The following is a 22,429-nucleotide window of genomic DNA, read 5'->3' as shown; positions in this document are numbered from 1 at the left end:
AGAGCAATCACGCTTTCTCTGATAAGTAGGCATTTTGGAAAAAATGCATGCAATAGAATTATCCATTACAGCCATTAATTGTTGTATGGTAATAAGTATTGGCGCACTAGATGTACTAGGGGCCTCTTGTGTGGGCAAAACTGGTGTAGACACAGAAGGGGATGATGCAGTACCATGCTTACTCCCCTCATTAGAGGAATCATCTTGGGCAATATCATATCTATGGCATTATTATCCCTACTTTGTTTGGACATTATGACACAAATATATCACATATATTTAAATGGGGAGACACATTGGCTTTCATACATATAGAACATCGTTATCTGATGGTTCAGACATGTTAAACAGGCTTAAACTTGTCAACAAAGCACAAAAAACGTTTTACAATAAAACCGTTACTGTCCCTTTAAATTTCAAACTGAACACACTTTATTACTGAATATGTGAAAAAGTATGAAGGAATTGTTCAAATTTCACCAAAATTTCACCACAGTAACTTAAAGCCTTAAAAGTATTGCACACCAAATTTGAAAGCTTTAACCCTTAAAATAACGGAACCGGAGCCGTTTTTACATTTAACCCCTATACAGTCCCAGGTATCTGCTTTGCTGAGACCCAACCAAGCCCAGAGGGGAATACGATACCAAATGATGCCTTCTATAAGCTTTTTCAGTGGTTCTTAGCTCCTCACACATGCATCTGCATGCCATGCTTTCCAAAAACAACTGCGCATTAGAGGCGCGAAAATGAGGCTCTGTCTATGACTAGAAAAGGCCCCCAGTGAAAAAGGTGTCCAATACAGTGCCTGCCGTTTTTATTAAAACAATCCCCAAGATTTAACAACTATTAAAAGTAATAATCTGCCAAATATACTTAGTAAAGTAATCGTTTTAGCCCAGAAAAATGTCTACCAGTTTTTTAAGCCCTAATGAAGCCCTTTATTCTTTTACTTAAACTAAGAAAATGGCTTACCGGTTCCCATAGGGAAAATGACAGCTTCCAGCATTACCGAGTCTTGTTAGAAATGTGTCATACCTCAAGCAGCAAAAGTCTGCTCACTGTTTCCCCCAACTGAAGTTAATTCCTCTCAACAGTCCTGTGTGGAAACAGCCATCGATTTTAGTAACGGTTGCTAAAATCATTTTCCTCTTACAAACAGAAATCTTCATCTCTTTCCTGTTTCAGAGTAAATAGTACATACCAGCACTATTTTAAAATAACAAACTCTTGATTGAAGAATAAAAACTACATTTAAACACCAAAAAACTCTAAGCCATCTCCATGGAGATGTTGCCTGTACAACGGCAAAGAGAATGACTGGGGAAGGCGGAGCCTAGGAGGGATCATGTGACCAGCTTTGCTGGGCTCTTTGCCATTTCCTGTTGGGGAAGAGAATATCCCACAAGTAAGGATGACGCCGTGGACCGGACACACCTATGTTGGAGAAAAGATTGCACACAAATTTTCAGATCAATTAACCCCTTAATGCCCAAACCGGAGCTAAAAACAGCAGTTAACCGGTTAAACACACTACAGCACGATGCCACAGCCTCTACTGTGGCTTTTACCTTCCTTAAGGATTATTTGAAGGAGAAATAAGCCTCTCTGAAGTCCCCTCTGAGGTCTCTGGACTCCACACGTGAAGCTGCATGAACTGTCTAGCCAAAAACAAATGCGCAATTGAGGCGCGAAAATGAGGCCCCCTCCCTCTTCATTACAGAGTGCTGGGGCCTTTGAGGAAGATTAGGAGTCAAATCAAGTGCCAGGCGAATAAAAAAAACCATAAGCATTTTTATAAGTCTCAAAAAACTCCATATCCATACTTAAATCATGCTAATAAGCAATCGATTAAGCCCAAAATAGTGTCAACCAGAAATTAAGCCCTTAATTTAAGCCATCATTTTATACAGAGTCTAAGAAAAATGGCTTACCTACCCCGTGGGGATTTCTGACAGTCTTCTAGCATTACTGGGTCTTGTTAGAAAAATGACTGATCATACCTGAAGCAGTTAAGCCTGCAAACTGTTCCCCCCAACTGAAGTTCTCCTGTATTCAACAGTCCTGCGTGGGAACAGCAATGGATTTTAGTGACTGGTGCTAAAATCATATTCCTCTCAGCAGAAATCTTCATCTCTTTCTGCTTCAGAGTAAATAGTACAAGCCGGCACTATTTTAAAATAACAAACTTTTGATAGAAGAAATAAAAACTACAAATTTAACACCACAAACTCTTTACCCTCCCGTGGAGATGCTACTTGTTAGAGGGGCAAAGAGAATGACTGGGGGGGCGGAGCCTGAGGGGAGCTATATGGACAGCTCTGCTGTGTGCTCTCTTTGCCACTTCCTGTAGGGATTGAGAATATCCCACAAGTAAGGATGAAGCCGTGGACCGGACACACCAATGTAAGAGAAATGGCCGCGCAAGTTTCCGCAAGTAACCTGAAAGTTCCACACATTGCCAGAGCCTCATCTCGCACATAACGCAGCAATGACACAATATACAATATCATGTATAAACCCCCCTGTTCAATAATCCCACTTCCAGGAATATTAACCCTTGATTCTGTAAAGATAAAAAGGCACCACACTGTGACCCTGTCTTCTATGTTATCATTATTAAAAAAAACCCCGATCTTACCAGAATCTACGCCATAGAACGGCCCTTCAAGTGTGACAGGTTAGTAGCCTCGCTCCTGACATGGACTTGAGTGAATAAAGCAGGCAGCGAAACTCGTCAACGCTGATTGCTTATGGAGCTGTTAATATGAGTCTGGATGGTTTTGCAGAAAGACTCTCCCTGCATATCCGGACTCTAACTTTCATCCATGCTCTCACTGAGAGGCTGACAGGACTACTTAAAACTCCAGTCCCACTGCGAAGAGTACTACCCTCCCTAAGAAACTACTCCGAAACTCCGGCACTCCTCTGCCATCCTCCTGTGATGAAAGGCAAAGAATCACTGGGGAATGAGGGAAGTGCGGGAGGTATTTAAGCCTTTGGCTGGGGTGTTTTTGCCTCCTCCTGGTGGTCAGGTTCTTAATTCCCAATAGTAATGAATGAAGCCGTGGACTCTCCTCCCCTTTAGATGGAAATAGGTTACAATGTCATAATCATCAAATTAGTTATATACTTGTGTGCCATAATATTATAATGTTACAAGTAATTCTGGGAATGATCTAGGTACAATGGCTGTATGAAATCTATATGTCTATAACCCCCTTGACCCTAGCTAAATTGAAGCAACTTTGAACACTTTAAGAGTTCAAACTACCAATTTAAATCTCATACAGAGCCTATACAGAATGTAGCTTTGTCTGTTAGAAATGTTAGTAATGTGTTGTCATGAAGGGCTCATCACAAAGGAGAAGGACTAGGAATAAGAAATCCTGACACTGGGCAAGCAACTGTTCCCTGTGGAGTCTGGTTTAGCCCTTTGGCATGTGATAATCTGACATAAATAAGCAAGCTCTGCTGTGAATGCTTTGGCGTCTCTTAAACACTGTGAGGTTTAAAGGGATATATTTTTTTTTCTTTAAGCAGCTTTCTAATTTACTCCTATTATCATTTTTTCTTCGTTCTCTTGCTATATTTATTTGAAAAAAATGGCTCCTTATCTTACATTCCTGCTTTTTCAAATAAAGATAACAAGAGAACGAAGAAAAATTAATAATAGGAGTAAATTAGAAAGTTTCTTAAAATTGCATGCTCTATCTGAATCATGAAATGGGTTTAGTATCCCTTTAAGTGAACTGGTTTTCTATTACTGGACCTGCAAAAATACCAAACAGCTGATTTGAGCTCCTGGATAATTTACAGATTATGGGCCAGATTACGAGTGGCGCTCTGTCAGTTACACGCAAAGGAAAAGGTGTCTACTGTAGGTGTTTGCACACGTTGGGTGTAGCGTTCATATTACAAGTTGAAAGTAAATGCAAACGTGTGAGTGCAATCGTGATTTAAGCTAGAATGTTTACTGCATCTTTAAAAGCTCTGGTTAACTAAAAACAAAAAGGTGTCACAAAACACATCAAAAATACATTACAAAGTACACTTACACTCATAACACCATCTAATAAAAATATTTTAAAAAAGAAATATTGCACAAAAAAGTTTTAAGGGCTCAAAGATATAAGGTCTCGGGTGTTAGAAAAAAATGCAAAGGGATTTAACATGGAGATATATACATACAGTATACATGTCTAAATATGTATATATGCATATATATATATATATATATATATATATATATATATATATATATATATATATGTGTTTACGTCTATAAATACATATACATACATATGTACACACATATAAACACATAAATGCATATGTACACACACATATATAAGTGCATTGGAGCCCTTTGCAGTTAAGGAGATGAGAAGTACGGCTTATTTCGTGCATCAAATGCGAGCGCTACCCAACGAGCACAAAAACCTTACCTTAGGCGGAGTTAACAAGCGAGCGGGAGCGTTATAATGCAAATATTATTTTAAAGAATATAGAAACACACTACTTTTTGTTTTACTAGCAATACACTTATTTTTGGCAATATATTTTGTTGATTTGTAAACATAAGTCAGAATATCTACCACAGTTTTAATTTTGTCCATGCATTTAAGTCAGTGCCAATGAATGGAAGAGAAATAATGAGTAATCAGAATTGTCTAATTTAGAATGAAAACAGTTATTACTATGAATAGCCAAATTTTCATACTTTTAAAAAATCCAACATGTTTTGAGGTTATTACAAAGTGTACATCCCAAGCAAAATTATCTGGTAATTAAACAAAATAGAAAGCAACAAAGTATATATAATTTGCTTTGATTAAATTAGCAAGGTACAAAAGTATTTATTTTTATTAAAGGTATACTAAACCCAATTTTTTTCTTTAATGATTCAGATAGAGCATGAAATTTTAAGCAACTTTCCCATTTACTCCTATTATCAATTTTTCTTCATTCCCTTGCTATCTTTATTTGAAAAAGCAGGAATATAAGCTAAGGAGCCGTCTGGGTTGTGCTTACTGATTCTTGGCTAAATGCATCTAACAATCAGCAAGCACTATCCATGGTGCTGAACCAAAAATGGTCCGGCTCCTTAGCTTAGATTCCTGCTTTTTTAAGCAAAGATAGCAAGAGAACGAAGAAAAATTGATAATAGGAGTAAATTAGAAAGTTGCATAAAATTGCATGCTGTATCTGAACCATGAAAGAAAAAATTTGGGTTTAGTGAAAGAAATGCCACCTTTTGTAAAGAAAGAAAATAAACATCATATTATAAACAGTCATACCTATTGTGTCCGCTTTGCTAAATCTTCTTGTCACAATATTGTTCATGTTTCCATTGTCGCACAGCTTTAATTCGGTTAGATAAACTTCTACTTTACAGTGCTTTACAAACATACCCTGTTCAACAACCTGAAAAATAAATTTACCAACATAGAAAATCAAACATTCACTTTTAAAAAATGCAAATATATAGGGTTACAAGTCATTCTATGCTTCTTTATAAAGCAACATGAAAGTCAAAATTAGGGCTCTAAGCAGTAGCGAACCTACTCAACAGAGGGCCCTGGTGCAAGATTTTTTGGGGGCTTAGTAGAAAGTAAAAGTATTAATATACATTCTGTTCTGTATAATGATTTTTATGATAGATAGACAGACAGATCAATAGAGAGAGATGGACCTACAACCTGCACTAATAAAAGGCTCCCCTGCATAAGGATTGTAAACATTCTGCACACAACTATGTATAGACTGGCTGTTATGGGCCCCCTCCAGCTCTTGGGCCCTGGTGCGACTGCACCTGCTGCACCAATGGTAGTTCTGCCCTGGTTCCAAGCGGAGGCTGCTTTGGATCCCTTGAAATGGCGGAGTTAAATAATCCTGAACCTATCAGAAGTGCTTAAAGGGCCATAAATGTAATTTTAAAGGGACACTGAACCCACATTTTTTTCTTTTGTGATTCAGATATAGCATGCAAATTTAAGCAACTTTCTAATTTACTCCTATTATCAAATATTCTTCATTCTCTTGGTATCTTTATTTGAAATGCAAGAATGTAAGTTTGGATGCCGGCCCATTTTTGGTAAACACACTGTGTTGTTCTTGCTGATTGGTGGATAAATTCACCCACCAATAAACAAGTGCTTTCCATGGCCCTGAACCAAAAAATAGTTTAGATGCCTTTTTCAAATAAAGAAAGCAAGAGAACGAAGAAAAATTGATAATAGGAGTAAATTAGAAATTTGCATGCTCTATCTGAATCATGAAAGAAAAAATTTGGGTTCAGTGTCCCTTTAAGACTATAGACTACACTACTGTGTGTTTAACGACTGAAAAGAGGTTAAACACACAGTAGAGGTGCCATTCGGTACCTGCAAAGTACAGCTGATCCTGAGCGGAAACCACCAATTATCCAATCAGCAGCTCTAGGTGCACATATCGTTGTTCAACTAACTCTGCTCATTATTCTTTATTGAAGGAGCAGCAATGCACCAATATGCTAAACACACTGGGTGACTTAATGACAAGAGGCATATATATGCAGCCATCAATTAGCGACTATTTCCCAGTAGTGCATCACTGCTCCTAAAACCTACCTAGGTATACTTCTTAACAAAGGATAACAAAAGAATGAAGAAAATTAGATAATATAAGAACATTATAAAGTTAACATTGCATGCTCTATCTGAATCATGAATATTTCATTTTGACTTTAGCTTTCCTTTAGAAGCACTTGTGTCTACAATGGACCACAAGTTTTTAGATAGCTTGAGAGATATACTATTTCAACAATGTTTAATTATTTTAATATCTACTTTTAAGTCCTCATAAAGAATTAACCAAAACTACAGAGAGATGTATTCTTCCTGTGGTGTTTGTGTGTGTGGTTTATATACAGAAAATTCAATTAACCTTAGAGAGACAGTAATATATATTTTTTTTAAATGTTAAAGTTAAAGCTGTTAGATATGCATGCTGCAAACTCTAGTGACCTATTTATAAAACTGTTTCTAATTGGCCACAGCAGAAAAAGTAACCAAAGTTACAACAAGGCAGCTACCATTGTTCTATGGACACTAAAACTTTACACTTATTTTGTCAATATTTAAACAAACAAACTTTAAAAAAATGCTTTGACATATTATTCTCAGACTAACCTTTTCTTTTACTGAATAATTTTATCTAGCACTTACTTATGGCCAAATTATGAGTTAAGGCACAAATGTTTGCATGCAAAGTGATAAGGGGTTTATCGCTGGTTTTTGCGCTTGTTGGGCTTACTGCTGGTATTACGAATTGAAAGTAAACGTGATCACTTGAGCGCAATAGTGATTTACACTAAAATAATTACTGCATCCTCAGAGCTCTGGTTAACAGTTTGGCAAAAAAAAAAAAAGTTGCTGATTTCTCTCCCGCTTCTTTGACCGGTGTGTACAGCTGGGTAGTATCACACTCCTTGTTGTTAATGGCAAGTTCCTTCCTCCTGATGTCAAGTTTGTTCCTCCTGCGTGATATATGAATGGTGCCGGTGGTCACAAGGCTGTGCAACATTCCTTCCCCCCATTGCTTCAGCCAGACCTCTGTACTTAGGAAGCTATATTAACTCATTGGCTGCCAGAGAGATACTTGCCTTGCTTGCAGTTCAGTGAGTGTTTCAATTCTAATTATGTAATTGCTATGCTTGTTGTTTATTTTTTTTATATACCAAAAGCAACAAAAAACGAGGGCCATCAGGAACAGTAAACCAAGTGGTTTTATTTAAGAGGTACAGGTAGTGCACTAAACTGTGTACAAGGTTCGGTAGTGCGGATCCGGTACAGTTTAGTGCACTACCTGTACCTCTTGAATAAAACCACTTGGTTTACTGTTCCTGATGGCCCTCGTTTTTTGTTGTTTTTGGTACATATGGCAGAGCATTCATCATTATTTGGCACTATATTAGGCTGCACAAAAGCGGAGTTTCTTATACTAAGTGTAACACCATTACACTCAGTGAGCGTCACTAATGACACGACTACCTCTGTTCCCCCGTCATCAACAAGGAGGATCTAGACGCGGCATCACCCACGCACAATACCCTAGACGGCGAGTGGTGAGTTATTCAACTTTTTCACTACAGGCGAAAAAATCCCGCTGATTACGGTAAGGTTACTTTGTTAGCCTGAATTACCTCTCCGGTATACTTCGATCGACCAGACGCGGCAACACCCGTGCCCATCACTCAGCAAGTTCATCTGACGGCGAGCGGTGAGTTATCTACCCTATACTTTTTTTATAACGAGAGAAAATCTGGACCACCGCATAGTAACACTGTCTGAGCCTTTTTCCTCCCGGAAACTTTGTGTCCATCTTGGGTTAATCAGAGGTATGTGCCTACTTTTGAACTTTCATATTATGATTATTATCACTGTATAGGGGATTGCACGGATGAACTGTTTTCATTAGTTATTTCTGATATCATGATTGACACTGTTTCAATCCTGCTCTGCATAGACTGTACTTATCTTTAACACTTTAGCAGCCAATATCCATACAGGAGGAGCCTGAGCATTCCTTGTCTTTTTTGTTACTATATATATATATATATATATATATATATATATATATATATATATATATATATTATATCCAGTTGTACTACAGTATGCATCTTGATACAGGGTTGAGTACCTGCTCATCATTATACAATGCAACATGCACATTATCAGTGTGCAGCTCCATAATTTTACAGAGCAGTGTGTTCATTATCAGTGTCAGGCCCCTAAGTATCATTATAAGGTAATGCTTAATATCAGTATATAGAACCTCATGATCCTTATGCATCACTGCGTGTCAATATCAGGGTATATACTCACCAACATAACGCAGTACTCGTTATCAATATATACGTCCCAGCTATCAGCTGTTCTTTGAGCCGGCTTTACTATCGAGCGGCTGCATATAGGTTGTGGCGGTAATTTTAAACTAGCCTTCAAGACACACATCTGCTGTGGAACTATTGGGATTACGAACTCTCACAGTGAGTGCAGGAGGACTCCTTTCATACAGGACGATCATTTGTGATTGCAGGAAAGAGCCCTGGGACACTGCTTTTTTGGGAATATCGATGAGAGACAATGGTACTGAACCAAAAATTGGCTGGCTCCTTAGCTTAGATGCCTTCTTTTTAAAATAAAGATAGCAAGAGAAAGAAGAAAATTTGATAGAAGGAGTAAATTAGAAAGTTGCTTAAAATTGCATAGTCTATCTGAATCACGAAAGAAAAAATTTGGGTTCAGTGTCCCTTTAAGGATTTCATCCCTTTCCTAGGCACTTTTCACCTATTCTCTTAATTAATTAAATAAATAATTATTTGTGTTAATTACTTAACACTTTATTACCTTAGTAGGCATACTTTGTAAGCAACAATACACATAATTTAATAATGCAGTTCATTTGTGACACTCAATCACTAACGGCTAGATTACGAGTTTTTGTCGGTAAGGCTTGCGGGGCTAACGAGCAGTTTCAGCTCACCTACAAACAACGCTGGTATTACACTTTTTTTTTAAACCCGGCGTTAGCCACAGAAAAGTGAGCGTTGAGCAAAATTTTGCTCAACATCTCACCTCAATACCAGTGCTGCTTACGGTAGCGGTGAGCTGGCAAAACGTGCTCGTGCATGATTTCCCCATAGGAATCAATGGGGCAGATTCGGCTGGAAAAAAAACAAACACCTGCAAAAAAGCAGCGTTCAGCTCCTAACGCAGCCCCATTGATTCCTATGGGGAAATACTTTAGATTGGATCAGCCAATATGATTTTGTCTACCTTAATTCCGATTGGCTGATAGAATTCTATCAGCCAATCGGAATTGAAGGGACGCCATCTTGGATGACGTCACTTAAAGGTACCATAGTCGTCGGATCAAGATAGAAGAGGATGCTCCGCGTCGGATGTCTTGAAGATGGACCCGCACCGCTCCGGATAGATGAAGATAGAAGATGCCGTCTGGATGAAGACTTCTGCCCGTCTGGAGGACCTCTTCTTCCCGGTTGGGTGAAGACGTCTCAAGGTAGTGTGATCTTTAAGGGGTTAGTGTTAGGTTATATTAAGGGGGGATTGGGTGGGTTTTAGAGTAGGGTTGGGTGTGTGGGTGGTGGGTTGTAATGTTGGGGGGTATTGTATTTTTTTTTTACAGGTAAAAGAGCTGATTACTTTGGGGCAATGCCCCGCAAAAAGTCCTTTTAAGGGCTATTTGCAATTTAGTGTAGGGTAGGGATTTTTATTATTTTGGGGGGCTTTTTTATTTTATTAGGGGGATTAGATTAGGTGTAATTAGTTTTAAAAAATTTTAATTATTTTATTATTTTCTGTAATTTAGTGTTTGTTTTTTTCCGTAATTTAGATAATTGTATTTAATTGTAGTTGGTTTAGGGAATTAATTTAATTATAGTGTAGTGTTAGGTTCGGTTTTATTTTACAAGTAAATTTGTCTTTACTTTAGCTAGGTAGTTATTAAATAGTTAATAACTATTTACTAACTATTCTACCTAGTTAAAATAAATACAAACTTGCCAGTAAAATAAAAATAAAACCTAAGATAGCTACAAAGTAACTATTAGTTATAGTGTAGCTAGCTTAGGGTTTATTTTATAGGTATTTAGTTTTAAATAGGAATTATTTATTTAATTGTAGTAATTTTATTTAGATTTAAATTATATTTAAGTTATGGGGGTGTTAGGGTTAGGGATAGACTTAGATTTACGGGTTAATACATTAAATATAGTTGCGGTGACGTTGGGGGCGGCAGATTAGGGGTTAATAAATGTAGGTAGGTGGCGGCGATGTTAGGGACGGAAGATTATGGGTTAATAAAATTTAACTAGTGTTTGTGAGGCGGGAGTGCGGTGGTTTAGGGGTTAATATATTTATTAAAGTGGCGGCGATGTCTGGTCGGCAGATTAGGGGTTAAAAATTTTATTTAAGTGTTTGCGATGTGGGGGGTGCCTCGGTTTAGGGGTTACTAGGTAGTTTATGAGTGTTAGTGTACTTTTTAGCACTTTAGTTAAGAGTTTTATGTCACGGCGTTAGCTCATAAAACTTAACTACTGACTTTTAAATGCGGTACCAGTCTTGACAGGAGAGGCTGTACCGCTCACTTTTTCCAAGACTCGTAATACCGGCGTTAGGAAAATCCCATTGAAAATATGGGATGCGCAATTGACGTAAGTGGATTTGCGGTATGTTTGAGTCGTGGAAAAAAAGTGAGCGGTACACCTGTACCTGCAAGACTCGTAATACCAGCGGGTGTTAAAAAGCAGCGTTGGTACCTCTCAACGCTGCTTTTTAACCCTAACGCAAAACTCGTAATCTAGGTGTAAGTTTTCATATACTTCACATCTACTTCACTTTATTAAGATAATTTTTATTTATGTGACCTATCTCTTTAACTATATGTGCACACAACCACTCTTCTTTTCAACACACTTTCAAGTAACAAATTCATAGAAACTGACTTCCACACAATATTTAGTAACATCTATACCTGCTCCCTTAGAATTTACCCGCACCAAATGTGAACCAAATTAAACTACTTTCCTCTTCAAAACATTACTGGTATCCATCGCCCTAGAAATCTATAATAACCATTTAACTCTAGAGATAAACTAACAATAGACAGTACACCATACCCCAATGACACTCTATTAAAATATGTCAGAAATGGTATACACAGTGTAGTCTTTCTTCTATCATTAAAACATCTGTCATTATTGTCATGCTACTGATGTATTTAATATTTTCATTATAATACTAACCTGTAATAAACAGATTGAAAACCCTGCATTACCAAATAATATATCTGTGGTATAATACAAAGTGCACACAACAAGTTAAAGTATGTACAATAAGGAAATGTAGAACTTATTCTTAAGCAGCAAAATAAAGAACTCCCTGATAAAGTAACATATATTATAGTAACCAACATGCATAAATTCGCAACATGTAACAGAGTATAGCATAAGGCTTCAAATAAAAAATTGTATCTCCATTGGATGCCTAAACATGATTGACATGCAATCCTACCAATCAGAATCAAGATAATTCCTCATGATCATCCAATCCCACACAAAAGGTGGGATTTATGAACTAGTAAATAGATTTACCAAACAGTTGACGTGTAACCCCTCTGAGGAAGCGTGAGCGAAACACGTGTCAGGGGTCTGGCTTCTGAGAGTACATACTTGTTTTTTAACCTCTTACTCTTCATGATCATTGTTGATTGCAATATTTTTTGCCAATAGCTTGTAAATGTGTGTTATATTCTGAGATCAGATGTTATGCTATAATAGTGAAACAAGTCAGTTAAATGTGAAGGGGCTTAAGCAGACAGAATCTATTACACTGAACAGCTGTGCTAAAGTTAACTGTGTAAGCAAAGACTTTATAATTACAGATAGAGTATTAGCTAGATAACTTTAATCTTGTAATCTGACATCCCACATATTAACAGGTCCTCTTGTTACAACGTTATTTCTGAATTTATTAATAGCCGGCTACAAAAGATATTGTTTGTATCTGACTGCTTGATATTAGACAAACCAATTACAATGTTTCACATCTAGATACAGGGGTCTGTCCTCAGAGAGTACATAGTCTCGTTTTTTAACCACTTACTCTCCATGATAATTGTTGATTGCAATAATTTTTGCCAATAGCTTGTAAATGTGTTTTATATTCTGAGATCAGACGTTATGCTATGATAGTGAAACAAGTCAGTCAAACGTTAATCTAGCACCAGCTATAGAAAGGGCTTAAGCAGACAGAATTTATTAGACTGAACAGCTGTGCTAAAGTTAACTGTGTAAGCAAAGACTTTATAATTACAGATAGAGTATTAGCTAGATAGCTTTAATCTCGTAATCTGACTTCCCACATATTAATAGGTCCTCTTGTTACGTTATTTCTGAATTTATTACTAGCCGGTTACAAGAGATTGTTTGTATCTGACTGCTTGATATTATACAAACCAATTACAATGTTTCACATCTAAATACATGATTCTCAGAGGAATTATTCACACACCTATGTTATATATTGATATCTAGAGAGTTTAAGTGTTTTTAAATGTGTATGATTGAATAGTTAAACCAATAGAGATAAAGTATAAATGGTTAAACAATCGTTCCTGTATTATTCAGTGAGAATTTCTCCTATACAATTGTATGGGTAAAGCACTCTTTTTTGTTACAGACTTTGTAACTCATTTTTCTATGAGTCTCTTTAGTGCTACATTGCCCTCCTAACAGCTGCTTACTGATAACAAAAATATTTGGCACCTATAGGTACTTACCACTAGTACTACTTTCTTGTTACTATGTCATTGGGCAGGGTCAGACTGATATGCTACAGGATATTTTTTCTCTGTGAAAAGGCATAGTGTGCTAAAAGAGTGGTACTGAAAATGAACAGGCATGGAAGTTATTCTAGCTCTTGTTCTGTCTCAGCTGAGTGTGTCTCTCTCTCTTTTCTTATATATATATATATATATATATATATATATATATATATATATATATATATATATATATATATATATACACACACACACACACATGTATACAGGCCAGAGTAACCAGTTTTAATATTTTTTACTCTATTAATATGTTCCATTTACAAATTTTGCTTCTTAAAAAAGGGACAATTAGGCAGTGCTGGCACTTGCGCTAATGTGAAATTAGCATGTGGTAACAAAAGGATAAATTGTTTAGTCACCAGTTTAATGGGACATTTCTCATAACATTTCTAATTATGGATAATGAAACAACTTTGCAATGTGCTTCCATTACTTATTTTGCCTGTTTTTCCTGTAAATTAATGCTGACAATTATATTTCCCCAGAGAGGCTGGAGTTCATCTTGTGTAATGCAGGACCTTGACACTCTTAATGTGCTTAAAGGGACAGTCTAGTCAAAATTAAACTTTCATGATTCAGACAGGGCATGCAATTAAAACATCTTTCCAAATAACTTTTATCATCAAATTTGCCTTGTTCTCTTGGTATTCTTTGTGGAAACTTAAACCTAGGTATGCTCATATGCCAATTTCAAAGTCGCTGAACTGCATCTTATCTCAGTGCATTTATACAGTTTTTGACAGTTAGACGGTGCAAGTTCATGTCTATCATATATAAAACATTGTGCTCACTCCTCTGGAGTTATTTAAGAGTCGGCACTGATTGGCTAAAATGCATGTCTGCCAAAAGAACTGAGATAAGGGGGTAGTCTGCAGAAGCTTAGATACAAGGTAATCACAGAGGTAAAAACATAATTTATGCTTACCTGATAAATTCCTTTCTTCTGTAGTGTGATCAGTCCACGGGTCATCATTACTTCTGGGATATTACTCCTCCCCAACAGGAAGTGCAAGAGGATTCACCCAGCAGAGCTGCACATAGCTCCTCCCCTCTACGTCACTCCCAGTCATTCGACCAAGGACCAACGAGAAAGGAAAAGCCAAGGGTGAAGTGGTGACTGGAGTATAAATTAAAAAATATTTACCTGCCTTAAAAACAGGGCGGGCCGTGGACTGATCACACTACAGAAGAAAGGAATTTATCAGGTAAGCATAAATTATGTTTTCTTCTGTTAAGTGTGATCAGTCCACGGGTCATCATTACTTCTGGGATACCAATACCAAAGCAAAAGTACACGGATGACGGGAGGGATAGGCAGGCTCTTTATACAGAAGGAACCACTGCCTGAAGAACCTTTCTCCCAAAAATAGCCTCCGATGAAGCAAAAGTGTCAAATTTGTAAAATTTGGAAAAAGTATGAAGCGAAGACCAAGTTGCAGCCTTGCAAATCTGTTCAACAGAGGCCTCATTCTTGAAGGCCCAAGTGGAAGCCACAGCTCTAGTAGAATGAGCTGTAATTCTTTCAGGAGGCTGCTGTCCAGCAGTCTCATAAGCTAAACGAATTATGCTACGAAGCCAAAAAGAAAGAGAGGTAGCGGAAGCTTTTTGACCTCTCCTCTGCCCAGAGTAAATGACAAACAGAGAAGACGTTTGTCGAAATTCCTTAGTTGCCTGTAAGTAAAATTTTAGAGCACGGACTACATCCAGGTTGTGCAGTAGACGTTCCTTCTTTGAAGAAGGATTTGGGCATAAAGAAGGAACAACAATCTCTTGATTGATATTCCTGTTAGTAACTACCTTAGGTAAGAACCCAGGTTTAGTATGCAGGACTACCTTATCCGAATGAAAAATCAAATAAGGAGAATCACAATGTAAGGCTGATAATTCAGAGACTCTTCGAGCCGAGGAAATAGCCATTAAAAATAGAACTTTCCAAGATAACAACTTTATATCAATGGAATGAAGGGGTTCAAACGGAACGCCCTGTAAAACATTAAGAACAAGGTTTAAACTCCATGGTGGAGCAACAGTTTTAAACACAGGCTTAATCCTGGTCAAAGCCTGACAAAAAGCCTGGACGTCAGGAACTTCTGACAGACGTTTGTGTAACAGAATGGACAGAGCTGAGATCTGTCCCTTTAATGAACTAGCAGATAAACCCTTTTCTAAACCTTCTTGTAGAAAAGACAATATCCTAGGAATCCTAACCTTACTCCAAGAGTAACCTTTGGATTCACACCAATATAGGTATTTACGCCATATCTTATGGTAAATCTTTCTGGTAACAGGTTTCCTAGCCTGTATTAAGGTATCAATAACTGACTCAGAAAACCCACGTCTTGATAAAATCAAGCGTTCAATTTCCAAGCAGTCAGCTTCAGAGAAGTTAGATTTTGATGTTTGAAGGGACCCTGTATCAGAAGGTCCTGTTTCAGAGGTAGAGACCAAGGTGGACAGGATGACATGTCCACCAGGTCCGCATACCAAGTCCTGCGTGGCCACGCAGGTGCTATTAGAATCACTGATGCTCTCTCTTGTTTGATTCTGGCAATCAATCGAGGAAGCAACGGGAAGGGTGGAAACACGTAAGCCATCCTGAAGTCCCAAGGTGCTGTCAGAGCATCTATCAGGACTGCTCCTGGATCCCTGGATCTGGACCCGTAACGAGGAAGCTTGGCGTTCTGTCGAGACGCCATGAGATCTATCTCTGGTTTGCCCCAACGTCGCAGTATTTGGGCAAAGACCTCCGGATGAAGTTCCCACTCCCCCGGATGAAAAGTCTGACGACTTAAGAAATCCGCCTCCCAGTTCTCCACTCCCGGGATGTGGATTGCTGACAGGTGGCAAGAGTGAGACTCTGCCCAGAGAATTATCTTTGATACTTCCATCATAGCTAGGGAGCTTCTTGTCCCTCCCTGATGGTTGATGTAAGCTACAGTCGTGATGTTGTCCGACTGAAACCTGATGAACCCCCGAGTTGTCAACTGGGGCCAAGCCAGGAGGGCATTGAGAACTGCTCTCAATTCAGGAATGTTTATTGGCAGGAGACTCTCCTCCTGACTCCATTGTCCCTGAGCCTTCAGAGAATTCCAGACTGCACCCCAACCTAGAAGGCTGGCGTCTGTTGTTACAATTGTCCAGTCTGGTCTGCTGAATGGCATCCCCCTGGACAGATGTGGCCGAGAAAGCCACCATAGAAGAGAATTTCTGGTCTCTTGATCCAGATTCAGAGAAGGGGATAAGTCTGAGTAATCCCCATTCCACTGACTTAGCATGCACAGTTGCAGTGGTCTGAGGTGTAAGCGTGCAAAGGGTACTATGTCCATTGCCGCTACCATTAAGCCGATTACCTCCATGCATTGAGCCACTGACGGGTGTTGAATGGAATGTAGGGTGCGGCAAGCACTTTGAAGTCTTGTTAGCCTGTCCTCTGTCAGGTAAATCTTCATTTCTACAGAATCTATAAGAGTCCCCAGGAAGGGAACTCTTGTGAGTGGAACGAGTGAACTTTTCTTTTCGTTCACCTTCCATCCATGTGACCTTAGAAATGCCAGCACTAACTCTGTATGAGACTTGGCAGTTTGAAAGCTTGAAGCTTGTATCAGAATGTCGTCTAGGTATGGAGCTACCGAGATTCCCCGCGGTCTTAGTACCGCCAGAAGAGCACCCAGAACCTTTGTGAAGATTCTTGGAGCTGTAGCCAATCCGAATGGAAGAGCCACAAACTGGTAATGCCTGTCTAGGAAGGCAAACCTTAGGTACCGATAATGATCTTTGTGAATCGGTATGTGGAGGTAAGCATCTTTTAAATCTACAGTGGTCATGTACTGACCCTCTTGGATCATAGGTAAAATTGTCCGAATAGTCTCCATCTTGAACGATGGAACTCTTAGGAATTTGCTTAGGATCTTTAAGTCCAGGATTGGTCTGAAAGTTCCCTCTTTTTTGGGAACCACAAACAGATTTGAGTAAAACCCCTGTCCCTGTTCCGATCGTGGAACTGGATGGATTACTCCCATTAACAAGAGCTCTTGTACGCAGCGTAGAAACGCCTCTTTCTTTGTCTGGATTGTTGACAATCTTGACAGATGAAATCTCTCTCTTGGAGGAGAGTATTTGAAGTCCAGAAGGTATCCCTGAGATATTATCTCTAGCGCCCAGGGATCCTGGACATCTCTTGCCCAAGCCTGGGCGAAGAGAGAAAGTCTGCCCCCCACTAGATCCGATCCCGGATCGGGGGCCCTCAATTCATGCTGTTTTAGGGGCAGCAGCAGGTTTCCTGGCCTGCTTGCCCTTGTTCCAGGACTGGTTAGGTTTCCAGCCTTGTCTGTAGCGAGCAACAGCTCCTTCCTGTTTTGGTGCAGAGGAAGTTGATGCTGCTCCTGCTTTGAAATTACGAAAGGAACGAAAATTAGACTGTCTAGCCTTAACTTTGGCTTTGTCCTGAGGCAGGGCATGGCCTTTACCTCCTGTAATGTCAGCGATAATCTCTTTCAACCCGGGCCCGAATAAGGTCTGCCCTTTGAAAGGTATATTAAGCAATTTAGACTTAGAAGTAACATCAGCTGACCAGGATTTTAGCCACAGCGCCCTGCGTGCCTGAATGGCGAATCCTGAATTCTTCGCCGTAAGTTTAGTAAGATGTACTACGGCCTCCGAAATGAATGAATTAGCTAGTTTAAGGACTCTAAGCCTGTCCGTAATGTCGTCCAGAGTAGCTGAACCAATGTTCTCTTCCAGAGACTCAATCCAGAATGCCGCTGCAGCCGTGATCGGCGCAATGCATGCAAGGGGTTGCAATATAAAACCTTGTTGAACAAACATTTTCTTAAGGTAACCCTCTAACTTTTTATCCATTGGATCTGAAAAAGCACAGCTATCCTCCACCGGGATAGTGGTACGCTTAGCTAAGGTAGAAACTGCTCCCTCCACCTTAGGGACCGTTTGCCATAAGTCCCTTGTGGTGGCGTCTATTGGAAACATTTTTCTAAATATCGGAGGGGGTGAGAACGGCACACCGGGTCTATCCCACTCCTTAGTAACAATTTCAGTAAGTCTCTTAGGTATAGGAAAAACCTCAGTACTCGTCGGTACCGCAAAATATTTATCCAACCTACACATTTTCTCTGGTATTGCAACTGTGTTACAATCATTCAGAGCCGCTAACACCTCCCCTAGTAATACACAGAGGTTTTCCAGTTTAAATTTAAAATTTGAAATATCTGAATCCAGTCTGTTTGGATCAGAACCGTCACCCACAGAATGAAGTTCTCCGTCCTCATGTTCTGCCACCTGTGACGCAGTGTCTGACATGGCCCTAATATTATCAGCGCACTCTGTTCTCACCCCAGAGTGATCACGCTTACCTCTTAGTTCTGGTAATTTAGCCAAAACCTCAGTCATAACAGTAGCCATATCCTGTAATGTGATTTGTAATGGCCGCCCAGATGTACTCGGCGCTACAATATCACGCACCTCCCTCTGAGCGGGAGATGTAGGTACTGACACGTGAGGCGAGTTAGTCGGCATAACTCTCCCCTCGTTGTTTGGTGAAATTTGTTCAATTTGTACAGATTGACTTTTATTTAAAGTAGCATCAATACAGTTAGTACATAAATTTCTATTGGGCTCCACTTTGGCATTGCAACAAATGACACAGGTATCATCCTCTGAATCAGACATGTTTAACACACTAGCAAATAAACTTGCAACTTGGAAATACAATTCAATTAGAATAATATTAAAACGTACTGTGCCTTTAAGAAGCACAGAAGATCTATGACAGTTGAAAATTAATAAATTGAAACAGTTATAGCCTCAATCCTTGTAAACAACACAACTTTAGCAAAGGTTTAATCCCATTAGCAAAGATAACAAATTCTGAAAGCAGGAAACAAATTACAGAATAAACGTTTTTTATCTCAGTCAAACTACAATTCTCACAGCTCTGCTGAGAGAAATTACCTCCCTCAAAATAAGTTTTGAAGACCCCTGAGCTCTGTAGAGATGAACCGGATCATGCAGGGAATACAATGAGTTGCTGACTGAAATATTTGATGAGTAGTAAAAGCGCCAAAAAACGGCCCCTCCCCCTCACACACAGCAGTGAGGGAGAACAGAAACTGTCAGAAAACAGATTAAGCAACTGCCAAGTGGAAAAATAGTGCCCAAACATTTATTCACTCAGTACCTCAGTAAATGAAAATGATTGTACATTCCAGCAAAAACGTTAAACATAATCTCTAGTTATTAAACAGCTTTATGTATTTCTTACAGTGTAATTCTAGTGAAGTACCATTCCCCAGAATACTGAAGTGTAAAGTATACATACATGACATTATATCGGTATGGCAGGATTTTCTCATCAATTCCATTATCAGAAAATAAAAACTGCTACATACCTCTATGCAGATTCATCTGCCCGCTGTCCCCTGATCTGAAGTTTACCTCTCCTCAGATGGCCGAGAAACAGCAATATGATCTTAACTACTCCGGCTAAAATCATAACAAAAACTCTGGTAGATTCTTCTTCAAACTCTGCCAGAGAGATAATAACACACTCCGGTGCTATTTTAAAATAACAAACTCTTGATTGAAGATAAAAACTAAGTATAATCACCATAGTCCTCTCACACATCCTATCTAGTCGTTGGGTGCAAGAGAATGACTGGGAGTGACGTAGAGGGGAGGAGCTATGTGCAGCTCTGCTGGTTGAATCCTCTTGCACTTCCTGTTGGGGAGGAGTAATATCCCAGAAGTAATGATGACCCGTGGACTGATCACACTTAACAGAAGAAAAGTATATTAATATAACTGTGTTGGTTATGAAAAATTCAGCCATAGCAGAATATATATATATATAATAATCACCCTGAGGGGAAAAAAATAATAATCATTATGGTGGACAGGAACTATATACCCCGTCATGACTAGTGGACTCTCACCATCATAGTAAAGAAAAAACAAGAAATTATGCTTACCTGATAAATTTCTTTCGTTCCGGGCATAGAGAGTCCACGACTTCATTACAATTACTAGTGGGATATTCAACTCCTGGCCAGCAGGAAGAGGCAAAGAGCACCCCAGCAAAGCTGTTATGTGTAACTTCCCTTACCCATAATCCCCAGTCATTCAGCCGAAGGAAAATGGAAAAAGAAGAAACACAAGGGTATAGAGGTGCCTGAGGTTTACTCAAAAAAACTGCCGATTTAGAATTTAAAAAGAGGGCGGGGTCGACGACTCTCCATGCCCGGAAAGAAAGAAATTTATCAGGTAAGCATAAATGTTTTTTTTTCCTATGGCATGGAGAATCCACAACGTCATTCCAATTACTAGTGGAAACCAATACCCAAGCTAGAGGACATGGAATGAACAGCGAGGGAGAACAAGACAGGAGGACCTAAACAGAAGGCACCACCGCTTGAAGAACCTTTCTCCCAAAAGAGGCCTCAGCCAAGTATCAAATTTGTAGAATTTGGAAAAAGTATACAAAGAGGACCATGTTGCCGCCTTGCAAATCTGTTTTTTTGAAAGTCCAAGATGAGGAGACAGCCCTAGTGGAATGAGCCGTAATTCTGTCAGGAGGCTGCTGTCCAGCTGTCTCATAAGCAAAACGAATCATACTTCCTAACCAGAGGGAAAGAGTAGTAGAAGTGGCCTTCTGACCCTTACGTTTTTTAAGAGAAAACAACAAACAGTGCAGAAGATTGCCGAAATTCTTTAGTAGCTTGTAGGTAAAGTTTTAGAGCACACACAACATCCAGATTATGCAAAATACGTTCCTTATGAGAAGAAGGATTAGGACAAAAAGAAGGAACAACAATTTCCTGATTAATGTTTCGATCCGACACAACCTTAGGGAGAAACCCCAATTCAGTACGAAGAACCACCTCATCTGCTTTAAAAATAAGGTACGGGGAATAAAACTGCAGAGCTGAAAGCTCATAAACTCTGCGAGCAAAAGAAATAGCAAGGAGAAACAAAACCTTCCAAGATAACAATTGTATATCAATAACATGCATCGGCTCAAACAGAGACTGCTGCAAAACTTTAAGAACTAGGTTAAGGCTCCAAGGAGGAGCAACAAGATTAAACACAGGTCTGATTCTGACCAGGGCCTGAAAAAAAGCTTGAACATCTGGTAAATCTGCCAGACGTTTGTGCAAAAGAATAGACAGTGCAGAAATCTTTCAGAGTACTGACTGACAAACCTTTCACCAGGCCATCCTGAAGAAACCATAAAATTCAGGGAATCCTCACCCGACACCAGGAAAAACCTTTAGCTTCACACCAAAAAAGGTATTTACGCTATATCTTATGGTAAATCCTGCAAGTAATTGGTTTACGAGCCTAAAGCATAGTATTAATGACCACTTCCAAAAAACCACGTCTAGACAGGACTAGGCGTTCAATCTCCAAGCAGAGAATCTAGATTTGGTTGGAGGAATGGACCCTGAATTAGAAGGTCCTTCCTCAAAAGGTAACCTCCAAGGTGGAAGAGATGACATCTTCATAAGATCCGCAAACCAGATCCTGCGAGGCCAGGCAGGAGCTATTAGAATAACAGAGGGTTATCCTTGAGAACACTTCCGGATGGAGAGCCCACTCCCCAGGATGAAAAGTCTATCTACTCAGAAAATCCGCCTTCCAATTGTCCACTCCTGGAATGCGGATGGCAGATAAGAGACAATCCTGAGTTTACGCCCACTGCAGAATGTGAGTCCTCTCCTTCATGGCCAAGGAACTCCGAGTTCCTCCCTGGTGGTTGATGTAAGCCACTGGGGTGATGTTGTCTGACTGGAATATGATAAACCGGACTAAAGATAATTGAGGCCAAGCGGTCAAGGCTTTGAAGATTGCTCTCAACTCCAAGATGTTTATGTGAAGAGCTTTTAGAGAACCACAAATAGCTCCCCAGCCTAACAGGCTGGCATCTGTAGTCACAATCACCCAGGAAGGCCTCAGGAAGCAAGTGCCCCAAGACAGATGTTCCTGTGAGATCCACCACGAGAGTCTCTTG

At 39.3% G+C, this 22,429-nt stretch overlaps 1 protein-coding gene across 2 annotated transcripts in view; it reads right to left on the bottom strand.

The window, feature by feature from the left end:
- The window catches only part of USP15 (ubiquitin specific peptidase 15), a 449,675-nt gene that overhangs the window by 382,900 nt on the left and 44,346 nt on the right, over positions 1–22,429 (bottom strand). For both annotated transcript variants that reach the window (XR_008402812.1, XM_053716753.1), the window contains exon 4: positions 5,301–5,427. Coding sequence is in view for 1 of the 2 variants with exons in the window: in XM_053716753.1 (XP_053572728.1) it covers positions 5,301–5,427 (127 nt within the window). In the remaining variant the exon portion in view is untranslated. The remainder of the gene's footprint in view (positions 1–5,300; positions 5,428–22,429) is intronic.

The sequence above is a fragment of the Bombina bombina genome, chromosome 6 (genome assembly GCF_027579735.1).
Source record: "Bombina bombina isolate aBomBom1 chromosome 6, aBomBom1.pri, whole genome shotgun sequence".
NCBI classification, from domain to species: Eukaryota; Metazoa; Chordata; class Amphibia; order Anura; family Bombinatoridae; genus Bombina; species Bombina bombina.
Note: the sequence above shows the minus strand (reverse complement) of the source record. Positions and strands in the feature narration are given on the sequence as shown.